This window comes from Rattus rattus, chromosome 9 (assembly GCF_011064425.1).
Source record: "Rattus rattus isolate New Zealand chromosome 9, Rrattus_CSIRO_v1, whole genome shotgun sequence".
NCBI lineage: Eukaryota > Metazoa > Chordata > Mammalia > Rodentia > Muridae > Rattus > Rattus rattus.
This window is the reverse complement of record NC_046162.1, coordinates 14,567,323-14,589,886: the sequence shown is the minus strand read 5'-3', so window position 1 is coordinate 14,589,886 and position 22,564 is coordinate 14,567,323. Positions and strand designations below refer to the sequence as shown.

The window sequence follows — 22,564 nt, the reverse complement described above, 5'->3', positions numbered from 1 at the left end:
CTTCAGAGCCCTCATCTGTAGCCCCAATCATAGAATTCTGCACGCATCTAAACAGGCCCCTCTGCAATGATGTGTTTGGGTCTGTCAATGCTGCAGATTATACAGGGGAAAGGAAACATCTCTCTTTCTTCTCTTTTACATGAGTTTCTTCCTCACTGTAAGCATCATCTTTCACACATTTAATTGCAAACTGCACTTAACCTCTTATAAATTCCAGTTCTTTTTATTGTTTATCATTGTTGTTTGTGACAAGGATTGATATTGAAGCGTATCTTTTCTTATATGTTACTTGGGTGCCATTATACAATTTTAATTGTACAGGCAGACTTATCTGTCTTTTCTCATATTGTCAGATTTAAATTTCATGGCACACTTTTCTAATTCTCATGAGGAGCCCATTAGTTTGATATTATTGCAGAATGTCATGGACTGGGCTGCCTAAGCAACCGACATCTATTTCCTCATTACTCAGTAAGGTGACACCTGAGATCAAGGTACCAGCACGGTTGGGTCCTGATGATGGCTCTTGCCCTAGCTTTCAATGTCTACCTTCGTACATCCTTACCTGGTAAAGAGAACAGGCAGAAGCTAGTACACATGTCTTTCTCTAACCAACATTTTTCTGAGGACTTCCTCATCTAAAACCTAAGTGCTTCTCTAAAGCCCTACATCCAAATATTCCAGTAAACACCAGGACATCAGCACTCTGGTCTGGAGTAGAAGGGGCCATGTCAGTTGGTATCAAGTACCTGCACAGAGAACGACCACATCCGCAGAGTTGCAGATGCATGCTGCTGTAGGAATATCTGTGCTGGTCCATCTGTCCCCGATACACACATGCGTGCTTTCATAGTTCTAAAGGGGCCACAGCTGAACATTGCAACCATGTGGGACAAACAGTAAAGGCAGACAGGAAGGAGGCATTTGTTTGTCTGTAGTCCTACTCTGTAGAAACCAAGAGATTAGAAGCAAATGTTCAGACACTTCAACATTCCCCAACCACAGAATCATTGCCTGCTCTTTTCACTCCTGTGAATCTCAAGGGCAAGTGGTCATGGCGTACTTTTAATTGATATATGGAGCTCAGGTTTTATGGAAGTGACTGTGTAACACCCCTAAAACAATAAATTACCTGGCAGAAGCAGGCATAAATCAGAGCTGCACCATCCTATACTCAGACCACAGAAGGTGCTGCTGTTGGTTTCTGTAATTAAAGCGAAGCCCAAGATTAACTCAGAGCTGCCTCTTCCTTCTCCACAACACAGAAACTGTCAGCCGACTCTGCTCAGCTCACAGAGGAGCCCATGAGGGTCACTGTGCTCCTGACACCCCGGTTTGGAGAGCTGGGCTTTCTCTCTTGATGCTGATTCTGGGCAGCTTCCTGGTTGCCTGGAAGATGGCTTTTCCTAATATTTTCTGGAGGCGCTGTGTAATGGAACTAATGCCAGGACCAAAATGAACAAGTGAGGCATGCAAACTTCAGACAGAATGTAAAGAGCACCTAGAAAAAGAGGATGAAATGAGATGGGAATGCTTTCATATAATACTGTTAAATTCAAAGATTAATGGGAAAGATCCATGAGGAATAAATATTGAAATTCGCCACAGAGGCAAGAAGAGACATTAGTTCTTTTATTTTGCTGACTGAATCCAGTATATCGCCTCAGTAGTGCATGTTTTGCTGTACATTTTGTTTGGTCTCCTTGGATAACTTTTTCAGAATACTGATTGAAAATCACTGATTACTGAATTTTGGAGTCCCTCCCAACTTCCTGATAGCCCCAAGTGTAATGGTCTTAGTTGGCTGTACCTACTGGTAGACCCGAAACAATGAGAGGAAGCGACGATTTACTGATTTACTAAGGTCATTGCTGGAACATTTTAATAACCCTTCTCCTACAATCCTCAGAAATACCCACGGTTAATATAACACTCATGGCACTGGGAAACTCAGGCTCAGAGGGACTAACTGTGGCAGAACTATGTGGTTTGTTCTCCCATATTCTGACCCTCACAATATCTTCTCTTAAATACCTTTTAACACTTGATCCCCAGAGAATGGAAACAGCCTCATGCTGGGCTCCTAAAATATCAGAGCAGAGACCGTTCTCCGGGACACTAAACAAGCTGTCTAGCATCTCTGATTAGGCTAAGATCCTGTTTTCTCATCTCTATCCCATGATTTGGGAGAAGAGTTTGGTTTTTTGTTTTTTGTTTGTTTGTCTGTTTCATGTCTGACCAAGGCCTTACAGAGCTGCTCTTCAGAAGGACAACAACGTTTAACCTGTCAGCATCTGCTCTTCCAGCTTTGACATGGACGACTTACAGGTCACCAGAGACTCTACGCCTGTACATAAGTGGATAGCTGAGTTTCAGTACAATTTCATTTACAAGAATAATCTGCAGCCAGACTTGCCCCAAGGGCTCTCCATCACCAATCTCCCTCTTGTTTATTACCTCTTATTTACTAAAGCAAGGCAGGCCAAGTAGCTGCTACCTGAGGGCGGTAGCAAAAATTATTTTAAGAATCATCTTGGAGTAACTCTAGCATCTTGTATAATTGTATCACATTTCAAAACAAGCGTGGGCTAGGGGGGATGGCTCAGTGGGTAGGAGTACTTGCTGAGGAAGCCTGAGGACCTGAGTTCAAATCTATCAGTAGTTATAGAAAGGTTAGTCATGGACACCTCTAACCCCAGTCCTGAGGCAGGAGGCAGAGACAGAAGGATTGTTGGGACTTAGATCTAGGATTCTATATATCAGTGACGTACTGCCTTTTCCTCTACCCGCCCTGATTCCCCAGGATCATGCCCATATTGTTTATTTGTTTATTTCCTTATTTAGTTACTGTGTGTACCATGTACGAAATCAGTGATGATGTAATCTCCATCTCTTTCCCTGCCTCTCTCTGTCTCTCCCTCTCTCCCTCTCTCCCTCTCTCTGTCTCTCTGTCTCTCTGTCTCTCTGTCTCTGTCTCTGTCTCTCTCTCTCTCTCTCTCTCTCTCTCTCTCTCTCTCTCTCTCTCTGTTTCTCTCTCTCTCCTGCACAGATTATTTCTATAGAAAATAATACATTTAATCATATGTTCATATGTTCAAAGAACAGACTTGGATCTGATTCGTGGTCACTCATTCATGGTCCCAACACTCATTTAGGTATTGTCCTTAGACGCCACAGTTTAAGAACAGATTCATGGAGGGAAGAGATGGTTTCATGGTTAAGAGTGTGTGTTGTAGACAATTTAAGTTCAGTTCCTAAGCATCCCCATCAGGAGGCTCTCAACTGCCCCTAACTACAGCTCCAAGTGGATTGGAGGCCCCTGGCCTCTACAGACACCCTTATGTGCACCTGTCTGGCCACTTACACAAAACTTTAAAATATTAAAATAAATATTTGAACAGAACAAGTTCACTTGCATTTCTGATCCCTTTTACCATCATACCTTCATCGGCATCGGAGACAGGCTTACTCTGACTGGGTCAGAGCCAAAGCACATTATCCATGGTGGATGCAGGCCATGTTCTTTCCATGGAAAATTAAAACAGCATTTCTATCTGACTATTGCTGCTGCTTCTCCAACTTTCAGGCACGGCCCCACAAGGTAGCACAGGCTAGCTTCAAACTCTTCATGCTCCTACTTTCGGCTTCTGGACAGCTAGTTAGCATGGTGGACATGTGCTACTATGGCTAGCCACATCCCTTAGTTCTTTGAAGGGAAGAACCTGACAGCCAGCAGCCCTTTTTCATGTGACTACTATCTTGCGTTCTCCATTTGGTTATTAATCTCAATGTAGAAGAGTGGCTTTTGTCATTTTCAAATGGGGGTCTGCCTTTTGCGAAAGGCTGCCAGTTGCAAAAGCTCCCATCCCGTGGTGTGCCCCCAAACATCTTATTTGTCTTGATATTTCTTTCACAGAAATACATATGACAGATAAGGAGTCACCGGAGGCTGCGCTTGCTTTGTGTCAGACAGATATTAAAACAATAAACTATGCTGCCCTGGGATTCGAGCGCACACAAAGCCAGAGAACAAGGCCGAGATGAGATGTTTCTGAAAAGCGGGGAGGCAGACATGCTAGGGGAATTCCCTGGAAAGAGCAAGGCCTGAGATAGCATTGAGAGGAGGCTTTTTTTTCTTCTAATGCTCACGTTTGCTTAAGAGGATCAGCCACCAGAGTTGTTCCCAGGTTCAGCACCTTGAAAATGCCCACCCACTCTCCAGCCCCAGTGGGGCGAGAGAGAAGCCCTCAGTAGTGTGAGAAGCTTACGTTTATTTTTTCCTCAGTGCTGGTCTGCACTTTCTTTGCTCCTTGAAACTGCTATGGATTTTAAAAACAGTGAGGGATCGGAGAGCATTCTCCACTCAGATCTCTGAACAGGCAAGTTCCAGAGGTGAAAATAAAAGCAGGTTTGGTCCCTGAAGGGCAACAGAGGGTGGTGGATGCCTGAGGGCTGGAGATGTAATCCTAGTAGGCTTGGATTGCAAGTTGAACTAGGTCAGGGGCTAACCCTAACACCCAGGTCTGCAGACCTGCAGCAAAGCAGCCAAGGACCCGGGTGGAAGAAGGAGCCCTTGAGTATATGGAGAGCTGACAAAGGAATCCCAGGACTCTTGGCATGGGCATTGTGATTACAGAGATGCCGAATCCCTTCTCCCTCATCACAAGCAAACTTCCCCACTGAGTACAAGGACTCCAGAAAGGAAAATGAGTTTGCTTCTTGTGCAAGGAAAGAGAATCTGGGGGAGTTCATATCTACCCAAGAATGGAAACCTTTGCTTTACTGATGAGGCAAGTTCCTTAAATCATGTGATCGGTTATGGATAAGAGCCATCCCAAGCCATACGATGACCACCACAGAACTTGAATGCAGTGGCACAGAGATGCAGCTGTAGCCCCAAATATCCCGGCTGCATGCGCATGTGACATCGATCTCTTTGGAGGGTGGTGTTGTTCGCACAGAATGTAGGCTTTTCACCACTAATATCTTTCTGTGGGAAAACAAGAAAGAACTGGGAAGATCGCTCAATGGTATAGTGTTTACCATGCAAGCATGAGGGCCTGAGTTCAGTCCTCAAAGCACATTAAGAATAGCTGGGCATATTGATGCATACTCTAATCTCGGCTGTGGGGATGTGGGGACCGGCAGATCCCAGGATCTTGCTGGACAGCAAACTTGGAGGTGGCATTGACTAGTGCCAAGCCAGTGAGAGACTCTGTCTCAAAAAACAACAACAACAACAACAAAAAAAAAAAACACCTATGCAATGACATCTAAGGGTTAGCTAGCCTCTACGTGCTCATATATGCTGCCCCTCCCCCATGCAGCAATCACGTCTACCTGATAGAGTCCTACTTTTCTTTAGCAGATCCTGGATCCCACTGGTGGCTTCACAAAGTTCTCCAGCACTTCCGCACAACAAAAAGCATCTGAATTGCAGTGCGGTGTGTCCTGCTTGGGTTGTAGCTGTGATGTAGCCAACTCTCTTTGCTATGTAGACCGGCTCGTGTACTTATGTGGGCACTGACAGAGATGACCGGTGGGAGGTCTGTGCAGACTTCTGAGTTGTAATAGGTAGCTATTCAAGCAATAGGCTGGCCTCTCCTCTCTTCTGCAGGATCTTTGAAAGTTCACCACAGAACCAGATTGTACTGACTGAACAACTGTACAGTTTCCAAATGGTCCTCGTTCTATAAGAGGGCCTTGGGATTCTGGCTTCTAAATCAGGGGCATGATTACCAGGTGCAGATGCACCCGGCCTACAGGTTTGTCTGGGGTGTTGATCAAAGGCTCAGAGCACTTTTTGTTTCTTTGTTTGTTTTGTATTTTTTGTTTTGTTATTTAGCTAAATGCTTAGGCTGAGTGGCAGATGGCCTCAGCACTGAACACTGACAGACAGAACAGCTCTCCTCACAGTGATGGCTGGATGTGAAATGAACAAATGCACTTGCGTGTCATACACGTCTTGTGAGTCACTGCCAACTCCCCCCACCCCCATTCCCCGCTAAGGACCTCAAGCTCAAGAGCTTGTAGCAAGCCCAGAGAACCATGGGTAATCCAGCCCAGCATAAGGTAGCTAATTTATCTCACTTGCCCTGTTTCCTACCTGGAGAGGCAATCCATCGAGCTCACTGTTCCAGCCAGCTGTTAGATCATGAATGATTTAACAATTGAACCTTTACTGTATATGTATGTGCTCCATAAAGTCATTATTTATATAAAGTATTTGCTTTCCCCACCTCCTCATGGTTTTGTGAGGGAAAACAACAACAACAATAACAACAACAACAATGACAAAACGTTGATACTGGTGCTGATTTTGACAAACTAAGGGATTATGGCCCCATGTAAATTACACTACATTCCAACTTCTATCCTCCCTCCAACAACAGAAAGCACGTTTGCAAATGTCGGCTGCAGCGCTGCCAGGTGAAACACTCCAACATGGAGATTCATTTCCACTTTGTTGAATGAAATGTTACAGAAATCTTGCCTGGGGGAGGTCTGTCAATACCTGTGAGTCAGAGGGATCACAAGGACCTCGTCCACAGGAAGTGCGGCACCGCACACCCAGCGGCCTTAAAGCACCCACTATGCATCTGCTCTATTAAGGCTGGCATTCGTAACACAGGAGCGAAAACAGCTAGATTCCACAGGAAGTAGGAACAGTGTGGTGGTTAGTAAGCCCAAAGCTGTTTTCCTGCTCAGCTCCACACAGATGAATGATTTGAGAAGATTCCTGTGCGTGGTTAACAAGTGTGGGTTTCGTTGTCTTTCGGAATTGACTGTTTTGAGTGAGGGAATCTTTGTGCTTGGGGAACAGCAACCCTGCCATCCAGAACAAATCCCCCTGTGTTCACTGTGGCTGGTTTTCTGTATGGTTTTCTTCCAGTGCTCACTCATTTATGTACAAGCAGGAGCTTTGTTTCAAACCAAGCTATGGGTGAACAGTGTGTGAAAACAGTATTAGCAAATCACTTCATATAAGGGCAGTAAGTATAGAAGCCCAAGGTGGGAGGATAGTTTTGTATCCAAATAGTCCCAGACTTAGAAATGAGCTTTTAGTGGATGTGGGTATGTGGACACCCATCTGTGCATGTCTGTGGAGGATAGAGGTAGACCTGGGTGTCTTCCTCTATCTTTCCCCATATTACTTTTTGAGACATAGTCTCTTGCTTAGCCTCAAGTGTGTTGATTACATTAGGCTGGCTGGCCAATGAGAAGAGCCTCTGGGAATCTGGCTGCCTCTACCCCCACCCCAAAAGCATTAGAATTAAAGGCTTATATCACCATATGGCTTTTGATGCAGGGTTTGGGCTTGAACTCAGGTCCTCATTGCTTACAGGGTACCTACTTTACCAGTATGCCATCTGCCAAGTTCTGAAATATGTTTTGTATTCCAATCTTCCAGACTAGAGTGTTATAGGGGAATAGAGTCACTGAGAACTTACAGTAACTAGCTTTGTGTGTACAACAGAGACCTCTACCAACACTACTCTAGGCTAACCCTAGTTGCTATTTACACGTCTCTACATCTTGAACGCTTTACTTATGACAACCTGGCTTACCTCCAGCTATGTAGATATACTCCAGGAGGAAAGGAAGATAGATTGCCCTTGGATTTTTACCAACATAAATCTATGGCCAACTCTGTGAACTGAGTCCCAATTACTGAAAGAGCAATGAAGATTCAGAGCTGTTTTGAAATTTCAGAATACGAATACATAAGGGCATTGATGGCATAGCCCCTCCCCCAATGTATCCCCCAATAAAGCATCTACCAAGGGAGTTTGTCAATGAAGTTCTCTCCAGATTTGCCCAGCCCATGACAGATTGTTGCTTGCTTCCTCAGATGTAGTAGAAACACAGGAGAGAATGTTGCAGCTTGTGCAAGCAATAGGCAGAGGGGAAGCCACACTGGGTTAGCCTCAAGAAAACAGAAAGAGCATAGAAAAAACTGGGAGTGGGAGTGTTTTGGGGTCAATGAAAAGATAAGACCCAGAGTCTCAACTTTGGAGACTTTCGAGTTGCTCTAGACTCCAATTGCCCCAAAGAAAGCAAAAATTAGCAATACTCCAGATTCATGTGGTTTTTCAAAGAGCTAATGGGTTAACCTGTGCATCTGGCAGTTAGCAAGTGTTGATAAACACTAGCTGTTATCATGCAGTTGAATCCCTTCCATCTGATAATGGAGTCTCAGAGGCTAGCATGCTGCCAACTGTGATCACATCTTTGCTAGCATTGCTCCAGTGATCACTGCCTAGGGTTTTGTCAAGTGAGGTCCAGGATCTCTCTCAGCACTCCAGTTCTGAGGAACCAAGCAAGACCTTTTCCTTAGAGTGAGCTACCTCTAGGCAACATCTTAACAAGACTTTCAAGTTCGAGGTTACCCAGCCACTCAGTTTTGTCTGTAACCGGACTGCTGCAGAGTTCTGATATACTCAAGACATTTGAATGGCTTCCTTGTGTCAGACCATTTATCTATGTTGGAGACACAGTAGTCCCCAACATATAGCTCTCAGGACAGTCCAATAGACAGCTGTAAAAGGACATGTGTCAGTCAAAGAGCTTGTCAGGAAAAAAGACAGACAGGAGGAGGGAACACAACCATGGTAGAAAATGGAGGTGTCAGCATAAAGGCACAAGATGGAAGGAATGATGCAAGGAAACGAACCCCAACAGCGACCCAAATTTGCCTCATGTCAGTCTTTACAGACTAAACAAAGGGAGTGAATCTGCCAGAGCTCTGAGAGGCAGCAGCCACGTCTACCTGGAAAAAACCGACACATCTCAGTCTCCTTTTAAAGTCCAGCTCCAGTGAAGACTTAGATCAATACATTCTGCCTTGGCAGTCAAACCTGTATGGTGTCCTGTCTCAGCCCTGTCCCCATCTCCTTTCAAGACCACACATCTCCCTCCAAGTTCAAATTCTTGCCAGTTCTTACAAACACATCCTAATCAGACCTCTAACCGCCTTAGAAACTTCTGGCTAATTTGGATTTGAGTAAAACTTTTGTACCATGACTGTTATGTAAAGAGATTCAATTATGGTGCGCAGTGTTTTGTGAGTAACTACCGCCCATAAAAAGTTAATTAATCAGGGCTGTGTCAATTTCCTGGTGCCGTGTCAATTTGCTGCAAGGTAATTAATCACTAATCACCCACCAGCCAGCCAGCCGAGGGATCCACCAGCCATTTATTGTGCCCCCCCTCCCCCAATAAATGGTCAGCGCAGCCAGCAAAAAACACATCTTGCCTTTCACAATATTTTTATCGACACTTTTGGATGCTGTAGCCGAATGCAGCAACAAGCCTCCGCAGTTCAATGGAATATGAATATTAAAGAAAGAAACGAGCGGAGATTTATAGGGCATTGCATTTCTGTTATGTCAGTTTTGAGATTAAACCAAGCAAATGAACAGTGAAAAATTAGTCTTCCATGTGGGGAATGGTGATTAGAGTTGTACATTAATTAGAAATTTTTTTTTTTGTTTTCCCATTCAATGCATTTCAAATGAGGATGTCCTATAAGGAACCAGTTTGTCCAAAATGTAGATTTATTCACTTCCAAGCAGCAGCATTTAACATCATTTGTGCTGAAACAGGGGTGGATCCCAAACATAAATGGGTTTCAAACATAAATACGTGTGAGTTAAAGAACCAGAAATTCTACAAATTCGAGAGCTGTTTGAGGTCCCTATATGAATGCCTGAAAGAATGAATCACTCCCCCCAAACCTAAAAATTACTTCATTAAAAGAAGACTTTTGTATTTTGACCTATAACTGTCTTATTACATTTTCACCCAATGCCACTTAAAAGGGTGATTTAGTCTTGCTTGAGCCGCTGTGTTCCAAACCAGTTTGCTGAACTCTCATTTTGGATTTATTTTGAAAGCAGAAGTTAACATTTTTGGCCATTTAGAGAAAGTAATCAGATTTTTGGACCTCTCACCTAAATGTTTCCTGCACAATGGTGCCTCTCCAGGGCTAGGCTGGCTGTTTATGGTGGTGCAGTGCATTGACTAACGATGGCATCATATCTTAATTTATAGTCTGACACATGACATGTGAGTTCCTGCCACAAGGGAATCCAACAGGACCCTGAACCTGCTGTTTAAGACACATTTGCACCCCCAAATTCAAGCATTCGAATGCTTCCCACCATCCACTACCTACAGAATAATTCAACCACAAATTACCATGTGCATGGAGGTCTTCATATCTTCAAAGGGTGGAGAAAGAAGCAGGGTTTCGGAACACAAAGTGGTAGGGAGGCACCAGACAAAGAGAACCCCACAGTCGGGTGGCAACACCTTTACCGGGCATCTGGCAATCTCATGCAAATTCAAGCCAGCACACAAATGCAAAGAATAATTGCCAATTAAAGCAGCCTGTATATTTTTATGGCTGTGTTGCAGAATCTGCCCCCCTGTTGCGGTATGCATCTGCTATTCTTCTGCCTCTCCCAGAGCTCTAAAACTTTAATATGCAGTTTATAACCCTCAAGTATTTTCCACTGGCTTTGTGTTTCTTCTCTTGGGATTTCCGGGCTGGTGAAATGATCTCATTTGTGTTTATTTTCCAAGGTAAGCACCATGTTCATAAAGGAGACGGAGAGGGAGGAGGCGCTAGTCACTGTAAATACATGAACGGGGAACATTGGAGGCACGAGCTTTGTTTGTTGCGGAAGAGGTGGCAGGAAGCAGTAGACACTGGCGAATGGCTCATTTGGCTGCTTGATACACCCACACGTCTTCCATTTAAAACCCTTGATTTGCCTTGACGATTGAGTCTCACAGAACACCTCTTGTTTTTTCACTTAGCCTTCTGTTCCATCGAGTGTCCATGATGTAGAAAATTCCTTATTCCCAAGGGTGAGGTGACACCCCCACCCTCTACTTACCTGTTCTTACGTTCGTCTCTATAATTGGAAGGTTTTATCGGGGGCCGAGTAGAGCTGGAAATGGGCACATGTCACACACCTAGAGTGAACTTTTTGTTTCCGCCCTGTGCTTTTTCAGTGTTCTACTGAAGCTTATGAGCTAAATCCAATTTTATTTTATTGACACCAGACTTTCACAACATTGATTCATTGATTCAGACTGTCCATGTATAAGAGGGTATGTATGAGTTTTCCCTCCCTCATTTCTCCATCCAGAAAAAAAAGCCAGAATTGAATCCTACATCTACAAATCAACTTGAATATCACCGTTGTCAGTGCTGGTTTTATTTAGGTATTTAATAACCTCAAGTTATTGATCAGGGGTTGGGGAAGACAACTCAAGAGTTATGGCTCTAAACATGCTAAGAAGCTGATATTTTGTTTTCCTTGCATCGTTCTTTGTTGCTTGGCTTTTATTTTGTTTCCTTGAAATGGGCTCTCTCTATGTAGCTCAGGCTAGTCTCAATGTCTGTACTTCTGCTTCAACATCCTAAGTGCTGGTATTTCAGGTGATATTACCACAGACCCAGTTTATGTAGAATTATTAGCCAAGGTGATGTATTTATGAATTTTATTTTAGCACTAGCTTACTCCATTCCAGAAATGGAGACTGTATGTGCTTTTTTTTTAAATCTTATCATTTTTATTATTTATTTATTTTTTTTATTAACTTGAATATTTCTTATATACATTTCAGTGTTATTCCCTTTCCCCGGTTTCCGGGCAAACATCCCCTCCCCTCCCTTCCTTATGGGTGTTCCCCTCCCCACCCTCCCCCATTGCCGCCCTCCCCCAACAGTCTAGTTCACTGGGGTTCAGTCTTAGCAGGACCCAGGGCTTCCCTTCCACTGGTGCTCTTACTAGGATATTCATTGCTACCTATGAGGGTCAGAGTCCAGGGTCAGTCCATGTATAGTCTTTAGGTAGTGGCTTAGTCCCTGGAAGCTCTGGTTGCTTGGCATTGTTGCTGTATGTGCTTTTAACTCGGCATTCCACATTGCACTTACTAAGCATTTATTATCCTTTTACCGGAAACAAACTCTTGAACCAGAATGTACATAGATGATAAAGTACTTTTAATTCAACAAGATAAGTGTTGTATCACAGAGGAAATGAAACATTAAGAGGGATTTTCCCCCCTGTATATTTGAAGAATAAATCCGTTCGGTTGTATTTAATCTGTGCCTGAGTATCTGCCCAGGTAATTGCTTCAAATATACATTTAACCACATGTCAGCATTTACAAACCACTACACCCAGTAAGCAAGTAAGAAAATTTCCACTTTTTTCTACTGTATGAGGATAAAAGAAGTCTAATGAAAAGATGTGCTCTTTGCCCTTGAGACTGACTATGTGACTTTGTGGCACACGATAGCTATGTTGTCATCAGCATGAATGGGAGGGAGAATAGCAAAGGACAGACACAGGCAGTAACTCCAAAAGTCTTACCAGGTGGATATGGATGGGCATTAACTCCCTCATTTCACACAACTGCTGTGCTCAGGGAGAGCTGTGTCTGGACTGGGCAGGAAGGACATTGCTTGTGGGCTATGTGGATGGAGTGCTATAAATAGCTTTCAGTAGGCTCTGCCTGTCTGGGAGAGTTTACCCAGAACAGGCAGCATTCTGTGCGTCGGGTCAGGGAGAGAGTGTGTGCATGCCTGGGGAAAGTCCTGGGTTCCAATCTTCCTGAAGGGCTGCCCACCTTGTTATTTTTCAGGTAAGGTCTCTTATGGTCTGAGACTCACTGGTTAGGTTTAACTGGTTAACAAGCCAACATCTATCTGCCTGCTTCTACCTCCTCCATGCTAAGACAATAAGCCTATACTATTGTACCTGGTTATTATTTGTTTTTAAATATAAGTTCTAAGGCTCAAAACCACAGGTTACTATGCTGTGAAAGCAAGCATTTTCCTAACTGAGCATCAAGAACCATTTTGAAACAGGCCATCTATACTAAAACCCAAGTGACTTAAACAGAGGACATTAATACTTGTAAATGCCACATTCGTTTGAGCAGTCTCTCCTTCTGGGAACTTGTGGGTGCTATGTCTGTGGCTTCTCTGGACCATTTCTCAGCACCTCTTAGGACCACAGTAGGGAAGATCTTTCTAGGGCTCAAGGCAGACTCTCCTTTGCACTGTGTTTCTCTGCAGGTCTGGGCAGTGAAAGAAAGCCGTCAGTGGAGAAAAGGGACTGTGCTCTTTTCGAAGCAAGCAGGCGAAGCAAGCAGGCAGTTAGGGATCAAAGTATGAGCAAAGTTTGGACTGGGTTCAGTCAGGTGCACATCCAGACCAAAGAGCAGGGCAGACAGAGACCCCTGTCCTAATGCAGCATCTTCTCTAGCAACAATCAAGAGTGCTTCTTCTCTCTCTATGCAATTCAAGCTACTTGATTTTGACACAGGAGGCCAAGAGCATCTGTCTTAGAAAGGAAATTTCATTGTGTGGGAAAAGGAAAGATGAGAATAAAGAAAGGAAGGGGTTAAAGAAAGGAGAAAGGGGGTAGAAAGATAAAAGGAAATAAGGAGAGGCAGGAGGAAGAGAAGGCAGAAGGAAGAGTGGAAGGAGGAAGAGAGGGAAAAGAAGTAAGAGGTAGGTGGGAAGAATAAAAGGATGGGATGTCCATTCAATGCTTTCACTGCCTTCTCCATTCCCTTACTTCCGTCTCATTCTAGCTGGCCCCATCTCGCTTTCCTACTTGACTTGTTCTTGTTTCATTCAGGACAAGAGGATGACTGGAGTGGGACAAAGTAGTGTGTGTGCGCGCACACACACACACACACACACACACACACACACACACACACACACACATTCCTTTAGCACTTAGGAGGCAAAGGCAAGTGTGTTGCTGAAGGTGAAGGCCAACTTCCAAGCCATACAGGGCTGCACAAAGAAAGCCTGTCTTAAAAGAGAGAAGGGGGGAAATATCCATGGGGGAGTAGGGATGGAAGGAAAAACAGAAACCATCCTTCTGGGGGACCAGTATGGGCCTCACTTTCTACACGAGGGCTGTTGCCCATCGCTAGAGGCTCTGACTTGCTCACAAAACTTGACCTCCTTGGCAGCCATGTTTGAATCAGACATTTCTCTGTAGCCATTCATGTGTCCCCTTCACTGGAAAAGGATTGTGCTAATGAGCTTTGCTTTGAAGAGCCCAGAACCTCATCTCAATATATACTAGCACTTATCCCACCCAAGCAAAAGAGAGGGACACAGAAAGGATCCTCATCTCCCCACTCTGAGCATCACTTGCTCTCTTCACTCCCACATCAAGCTTCTGCTTCACATGATGCCTCTACTGCTAACTCCTCCAAGACGGCATATGGTCATCACTCCTGCGGTTCCATAGAGCGGGGTGAGAAATGGGTCAGCATCATATCTGAGTGCCCTCACTGGCAAGCCAGCTACTCAACTACACTATACATTCTTATTTTCCACACTTTAAAAATGCAAAGCATCCCATGGCTAGCCAGAATCAATATCAAACCATTCCCAATCATTGTCTCCCAGTTCCTGAAGCAAACCTCTTCTATACTTCACAGCCATTGGCTTGAATTCCTACTTGGTCAAGTAAGGCGTGAGCCTCTATTTTTGCCATATTGGTTGCAACACAATCCAGGAAACCTGGGTGCTAGAGACTGACATGAGAGTTCAATAAATCCACACACTTTGTCTTTAATCATAATTGTAAAACAGTTCAAAACAGGAGGATAAATCCACTCTGTCTTTGTTCTATGATCTTGGTATTTTACTCATGTTGCAAAGAAAAGTATCACAAAAGACTCTGCTCCACCTTCAAAAGCAAGTACCACATTCCAGACAATCACTGACAGTTGGTCTTCACCTCAAGGGAATAATCCTTGCTAGAAGTTTATACAGATCTGTGGGCAGCCCTCATCTCCTCCGCCCACTCTGTGCATAGATTCAGGGCTTTGTTCTAAGGTCACTGTGTGGTCACCTCCACCTCCAAGGAATAGGTGCTTCCTGGGGCCCTATGTATACTTCTCAGATTTTCTTTCTTGGGTGTGTGTAGGGGGGCATGCATGCCATCTGTGCCCATGTGCATGCGTGCGCATATGTGCTCTCTTCCCACATTCCCTACCCATACCTGAGCATGTGTGAGAATGACTCTTGAATAAAAGATGCACGTGGCAGGATTCTTCTGCTCCTGAAGGCAATAGTGAAAGGCCGTAGGCCCCACAAGGGGGAGAGTGTCTTTAGTGTGCTGTGATCAAGAATGCTCCCACTTGGTCACAAGCCCTGCAGAAACCTTGGAAAGGGAAGTTGGTTGTGTGGGACTGTTACAGAATTCCTGAGTTCCTGGTGTGCCCTTCATTTCTGGTTTCTGTGGTTTTTACAGACAGTGGCTTTTCCTTACCATTTTTAGGAAACCTAGTCTCTGTATGGGATAGGGTTTGGAGTGCTATGCCTTTTAAGTAAACCGGAGAGACAGCACAGGTAGAACAGTGTAAGCCTCAGCAAGGGACAGGAAGCTACAGAATCATTTCCTGATAGCTGCTTGGACCTTCCAGAGGAGTTCATATCTGCATTTGTGGGTGGGAGGGCCTGCCAAGAGGAGATTAAAGACTCAAGGAACTGCCAGGCATAACTCCCTTCCCTATTCCTCATCATATAAACATGTTTTCTGAAAGGATGTGAGGTTTCCCAGACACATACCTAGATATATGAATACAGACACTCACATATGTGTCTATATATGCATGTATGGTGGTTAAGGTATTGCATGAAAGTATTACAGTTTGCTTCTCCATATTTTAAGTTTATCTGGGGAGCTTTTCTGCTGTCAGGAATTCTCTGTAAATGTATGTCATTTCATGTACCCCCATGGTGAGAAACTTCTGTCATTCTCTCTGCCATGCTCACCAGATTCTGTTCCAGGTTTGTAGCACTTCTGTTTGCCTTTCAATCTTGCTAATGGGTAGAATGGGTCATCCCGTCTTCTTGCCACATAAACAGGGCCCAGAAAATGGTCCTTGCCAGACTACATGCACGTCTCAAGGTGTCCTGTTCTCTCACCTCTCCCATAGTGCCTGGCTTTCCATATCCGGCCGCCACTGCTGCAGCTGCATACCGAGGGGCTCACCTTCGAGGCCGTGGTCGCACCGTGTACAACACCTTCAGAGCTGCGGCGCCCCCACCCCCAATCCCGGCCTATGGCGGGTAAGTGTTGCACCCTCTGGGGGGGGTGGCTCCCTGCACCTGCTCTCCCTCCCCAGAGGCACGGAGTGTTTGCGAGCGCATGATGGTCTTGACCACCCCACCAGAACCTCCCCAGCATGCAGCCTAATGCGCCTGCTGCAAAGCACCTTGCGAAGAGTGTTGAAAAATGAGTGTAATTTGTCTGGTCATGGTTGGTGCCTTTAAGCATTCTACATGTCACATGTTGTTATGTAAATTCTCTTTGAGACTGAATGCTGGAGAACAGAGAAATGGTTACAGCCAAAAATGTATTTCTGATGATTGCAAGCATCTGGTTATTAAGGAGGTTGGACTGTATTTACCTCTTGAATGCAAAGGGACATGAGGTTTCCCATACATAAAATTCACTAGGGTGATATTGCTTCCCTCCCCATAGACATTTTTGCATTCCCAGGAGTGTGAACTTTTGCCTGAGAAAATTAGGTGTTGAGTCAAACAAAACATTCTAGACAGGGATAAAATTACAGTTAATTTGCCTTTTACTTGCCTTTCTCTAAACAGCCCATCCTGTCCTTTCTCTTTCCAACTGCCGACTGAGGCCTTCTGTGATAGGCTATTGTTACTGACATCTATAAATCTAGGAATGATTGGGAAGAAAGAAGGAAATGAGAGATGAACGGAGGGAAAGAAAGGTTGATTGACTTACAGGCAAGCTGCTCTGAAATGACACTTCTGTACTTCTATTAGGGAATCTTGGAAGGGCATTCCTTCACCTCTGGGCACAAAGGGACGTCCTCTAAGGTAGTGGCCCCATGCTAGGACAAGGTCTAAGATATTTGTGTTTGTTACCACAAGATAGACATGGGTGATGCTATCAAGCGGATAACATCCTTGCCTTCGAACTCTGCTTAAACATCCTGTGATCCTTACGATAGCCCCACCCTCAGGGCCTGGCCATTGCCTGGCTAAAAGCTCAAATTGTACTGGACTTAGTTCTGTTGATTCGGCTATACTCAGGAGAATCTGATGCAAGCTTTTCCAGGCCAGTGACTAGCTTTTTGGTCTATAGAAAGAATATGTTTATGCTCAGGACCATCTGAAAAGGGTTAAAGCATTTTCTTAAAAGCTTTGCTGCATATAAATCTTTTAAGAAATCTCAATTACCCCAGCTCACTCGCTGTCCTGATGACAAAGGGAAATATTCTTCTCATCATTTATTCACTACCTCGCCCACTCCAAAAGACCGGAGCTGAAGTGTGTAAAAAAGACAAAGGCTCCTGCAGGCTGGAGCATCTGCAGGAATGAGGCTAGGTGAAATCACCAAAATGGGAAAATAGTGACAACAAAAGAAACAGGATTACTGACGTGGAGTTTCTTGTGTAAATCATCAGGATGAGTTCGAGCAAGGTTTCTTACTGGGTCAGAATGACAATAAGAGAGACTGTGGATAATAACAAGATAGGAACAACTGGCTTTAAAGTCTCTCCATGCCTCCAATGTATCTATCTGTATGCTATACAGGACCTGACCTTTGACTCTAATCTGTATGAGACCACAGCAGAGGAGCCTGTTCCATACGTGTGTTATGGAAGGCACTGGGTAAGAGTAGAAACAGATAAATAACCATCTGGGTTTATGCTGCTGCTAAAGAAAGATTCATAAGCCATAAATGCAAAATAGCACATTTATACCACTTTGTTCTGTCTGGAAAAATCATCATCTTAGTACATGGTAATTGTAGCTTTTCTGTATTATACCCCTAGTCACTATCTCCCTACTATATTGAACGGGAAAAAAAAATTAAAGTAAAATTATATGGCCTATCCTCCCATGAACAATTTATAAAAACCTCAACATAGCACACCTGCTATAAAATTGAAATTTACTAACTTATAATGAATGTGCTCTTTGCCTGGAATAACCATGCATAACTAATGAATGCCACGTTCGCCAGGGAGAAACAGGCACTTCCAAATGGTACACAACATGTTCATGACTCCTTTGAAAGGGATGAAAGTGTAATATTTCAGGAGTCCTCCTAACCATCTTGGCTACAAAGGTGGCTTGTACTCTCCAGCTTGCACAAATGCACCATTGGTCTATGTAGGGGACACAACAGAGCATAAATAATTGTGTGTGCTAAGAAAAACATATTGAGTTTAACTGGGCTGCAAGAACATCTTATGGCCAAAATTCTGGAGTCAGAAGTTTAAACAAAATTGTCAGTGTCAGAAGCTGGGGCAATCGCTCACTGAGGTAGAGCATGCATGAAGACCTGTGTTTGAATGTAACACCATGTAAAAAAGCTAGGCACGCCTAACTGTGTCTGTGAGCTAGCATTGCAGGCTGGAGATAGGCCCGTTCTGGGAGCTAACTAGCCAGCTGGACTAGCAAAACAGAGCAAGCTTCCAATTCAGTGAGACCCTGTATCAACATAGTAAGTTAGAGAGTTACAGAAAATGCATAGGACCCGCACTGCCCTCCATGCATACATAGAGACACATTCATATGCAAGTACCACATGTACCCATAAGACACACATGCACACATGTGCACACACACACATACACACACACACACACATATAAACACACATAAAGAATTCTCAATATGGAATTCATTGACTTCGATTACAAGGAAGGCAGCCCATCTTTTAGAGTGAACACAGGGGTACCCAGAGCATAGATTTTTTTCAGAGGAGAGAGACAACCAAGCCTGGGGTGAGTAGAAGCAATAGGCAAAGACACTACTGATCCACCTTTTACCAGGGCCTGCCACATCCATAGAAGGTGATCTAGAAACCATAGTGCCCCAAAGCTGCTGTCTACAAACTCCACTGGAGGAAGGTGGCTAAGTTTAACTGACACCTTTACTCCAGCTCTCTCCAGCCAAGCACCTCTCACTTGGCAGTAGCCACATTTTATGCTCTGTTGTGTGCTGTCTTTACCACATTCCCAGGAGTTTCTGTGGGTGGGATTTAGACACAATATACAAGGTGATGATCGTAACTGACATGATATAGGTAAAGTAGAGGGCTGTTTACCAGAGAAGAGTCCTTAGCCAAGCATTGGTGTTCAGACAAGGCACCAGAGAAGAGAAGACTTAGATGACAAGATGATGTCTATCTCTTTCCAGACTTCCATATTAAGATCTTGTCCTGTGAGCACCCATACACCCAATCATCTTCATGTTTTCTACAACATTTTCTCACAAAACACATTTATTGAGGAAGAATTTTGTTCTTAATGTCACCAAATGAAGATACATTTATCTACAAACTCCTTTTCCTGCAATATCCAGTATGAGTAGATGTTATTATTATTTCCAGCCCCAAGTGTTCTGTATTCTAGATCTATATGCAGCTTCTATATTTTTCTCTCTAATAGAAAACACATATACACATTCACACATACATACATATACATGCAGATGCACACACACACACACATACTCACACAGATACATGTGACATATAACAGACTTCATGGCTACCTCTGTGGAGTGTGGGATAGTCCTTGGAGATATACAACATTGACATGGGCATCCAAGGAAACTCATTACAGATGCTTTTCTCTGTATCCATTTTGCCCCGCCCAGCAGTTAAGCAGCATAGATTATAAAGAAGCCCTACCTTGTTTTCTCTGGCATACCTAAATAAAATTCTTTGGAAATATCAATATATGATCATCACTCCTGGAGCAATACTTCTGCCCATGGATAATAAAGCAATCTTAGGAATAAGCAGAAAACCCTAAACGCAGCAAGCCACTCACTATCAGCTGCCAACAGTAAATGAATCCTGTGTATATACTAAATACAGTGTTTTACTACCCCGGAAAGCTACAAGGAGATACACAGTTTTCTTGATAGGAGAGTAAAACATGCACCTGGCTCCATAGGGTTGATAGAGGATGAAATAGAAGAGCCGTACAAGGTTATGGCTCAGTAAGGCCCGTGCTAGGACACGATCACTGGACTGCAGCTAATCCTGTTGAGGTTGATGTGACTATTGACATTTTTCTAAGTTGCCCATGCTCCTCTCTCTCAGCACCCGCCCCTTTACTTGCGAGGTACACAGCTTGATCTTACATTTCTGCCTTCATATATACTTTCCCCCCTTGCTAGGGAGTCCTCCAATTCACAAACCCCATACTATCCCTTAAGCACAGACATAGTCACTGACAGAGACACACCAATAGTTTGTGCATTCCATAGATGAGTGTTTTCTTATTTCTTACTGTCTTTACTGAAGTTTTTTGATGGAGAAACCACAATGTCCTATCATCCAATGGGTCATAGTCATGAAAAATTATCCATTAGGGCATTTCCATTCCAGAGATGCTTACAGGCTGGCAATATAGGTAGGATCAGATACTCACAAGACAGAGCCCAGCATCCCATGTTGGACACAGCAGTTAACCCCATTCCTTGAGCAGCAGCACAGATCATGCTTCATGACACATTAGGTAGATACTTATGAAGTGTGTAGTGTATATGTTGGATGGTGGTACAGCCTGCTGCCCGTAGGACGTATCATAGTTTCATCATAGATCTAAGCCTAAACATCCAGCATTGGGTGCTTTAGTCTTTGTTCTATGCTATCTATAACATATACTTTTCTTGCTGCTACTACAAAATATCAGACTGAAGGAACTTACGGAAGGAAAGAACGCTTTATTACGCCTCACCATGTGGGGAGGTCCAGTCTTCCACAGCAGGGGAGGCATGAGAACAGGCGCTTGAGGCAGCTGCTCACATTGGATCCTCAATCAGGAAGCAGAGGAAGAGGAATGCCTGTGGTCTTCTGTCTTTTCCCCTTTCTGTTCAATCTGAGAACCCAGGACCATGACTGCCCACAGTCACGTGGTTCCTCCACAAACAGTTAACCCAGTTTAGAGCCTTCCTCACGGATATGAGGTTTGTCTCAAGACAATTCTACATTCGGGCAAGTTGACAATCTATTGACCATCTATTAGCCACTGCAGTCTTTGGTTAAGACATTCTACACGTCCTCAAGTAACCTGTTAGGACACTTGGACACACAACTTCTAGAGTTACCTAGAAACGTATTTTAGGGCAACTCCTCTCACCATAATAATGATCAGACAGTATCCCATGAGTGAGCGTCTTAAAGGTGCCGTGTAAGAATAAACCCTGAGAACCACACAACCCCTGCTCCATGAACAGCAAGGAATGAGTCCCCAGCATCTAACATCAGTCAATTCAAGGGTCATCAGGAAGATATCGGCACAGAGGCTTGGTGGCCTATGCCAGACACCAAAAAGTACCCAAGAAGCCTCCCATATTACACATGGGCACTGACTCCACTGAGGGCATGAGGTCCACAGATACTTTTTGTATCTGATTAAAAGTATGTACTTCCCCTGGGGCAATGTACATATACAAATGCACACGCAGTTCTATACAAATTTCAGTGTGTTCATGGAGCCACCTGATAACCATTCTGAGCCGTTACATTTGAGCATGTTCAAAAATGTAATTTATTTCCCAGGTGGAAGGGTCAGTAGGGAAGAGAGGTTTTAAATGCCTTTCCTACAAAACTCCATTTGTGCTTGGTAGATATTCTACTGCAGAAACAGATTGCTTAGTTTGGGGGCATCCCCTGCTTTTATTCCTCCCTTGTTCTTTTTCCTCCTTTTTTCTTTTTATAAGGTAAACTAATTTGCTTTTGTGCAATCATCCCTTGTTTGCCTCCGTCCAAATATTTAACTACCACTCTTACTTTCTTAAGAAGATGAGATGTGCATTTGCATCATGTTCTGGCAAAAGCATATTACAGTCCCGGAGTGATTGACAAGCAACACAATTACCTTTGCATGGCTAGACAGACCATTTCTGCATTAAAATAGGACCATATCTGCTCAGTGCATGGCAGCAACTTCTGTCTGCAGCGAGAGCTGCTGTGTATCTAAAGCTGCATTCTCCATACTGGTGTATCTCTGTCTCCTTTCCCTACATTCATACCTGATATTTTCAGTGCACCCGTTTGCTGAGGCTTTAAGGAAACACTGGGGCACATTCCTGGAGAGGCCCATAGGACTCTGCTCTCCCATACTCCTCCACAACAGCCCCTTAGGGGCTAGCATGCCACTCAGTTTGAAGAATGCTGGCCTAGCATGCACAAAGCCCTAGACTTCATTCCTATCACTGAAAAGGCTGACATGGCAGTGCACACGTGTTTCCTAAGCATTTGGGAAACAGAAACAGGAAGCTCAGAAGTTTAAGATTATGTTTCATTACATGGTGAGTTCATGGCCACCCTGGGCTATGTGAGTCCCCAGGAGGAGAGAGAGAATAGGATCCTAAAGAGTCTGAACTTTAGTTTTGTCTTATATGAAATTAAGAAATAACAGCTGGAATACATGACTTAGCAACACAATAATTCCCTTCCTTCTTAATCTACAAGCCACAATATCACTCACTTCTTGAAAGAAA

General features: G+C 43.9%; 1 protein-coding gene across 21 annotated transcripts in view; it reads left to right on the top strand.

Annotated features, from left to right (window-relative positions):
* Positions 1-22,564, top strand: part of Rbfox1 (RNA binding fox-1 homolog 1) — a 1,521,216-nt gene that overhangs the window by 1,446,462 nt on the left and 52,190 nt on the right. For 13 of the 21 annotated variants that reach the window (XM_032912758.1, XM_032912750.1, XM_032912756.1 and 10 more), the window contains 2 exons: positions 15,836-15,847; positions 15,997-16,129. In XM_032912758.1, the coding sequence (XP_032768649.1) occupies positions 15,836-15,847; positions 15,997-16,129 (145 nt within the window). The remainder of the gene's footprint in view (positions 1-15,835; positions 15,848-15,996; positions 16,130-22,564) is intronic. The other 8 variants (XM_032912759.1, XM_032912751.1, XM_032912752.1 and 5 more) reach the window with 1 other exon arrangement.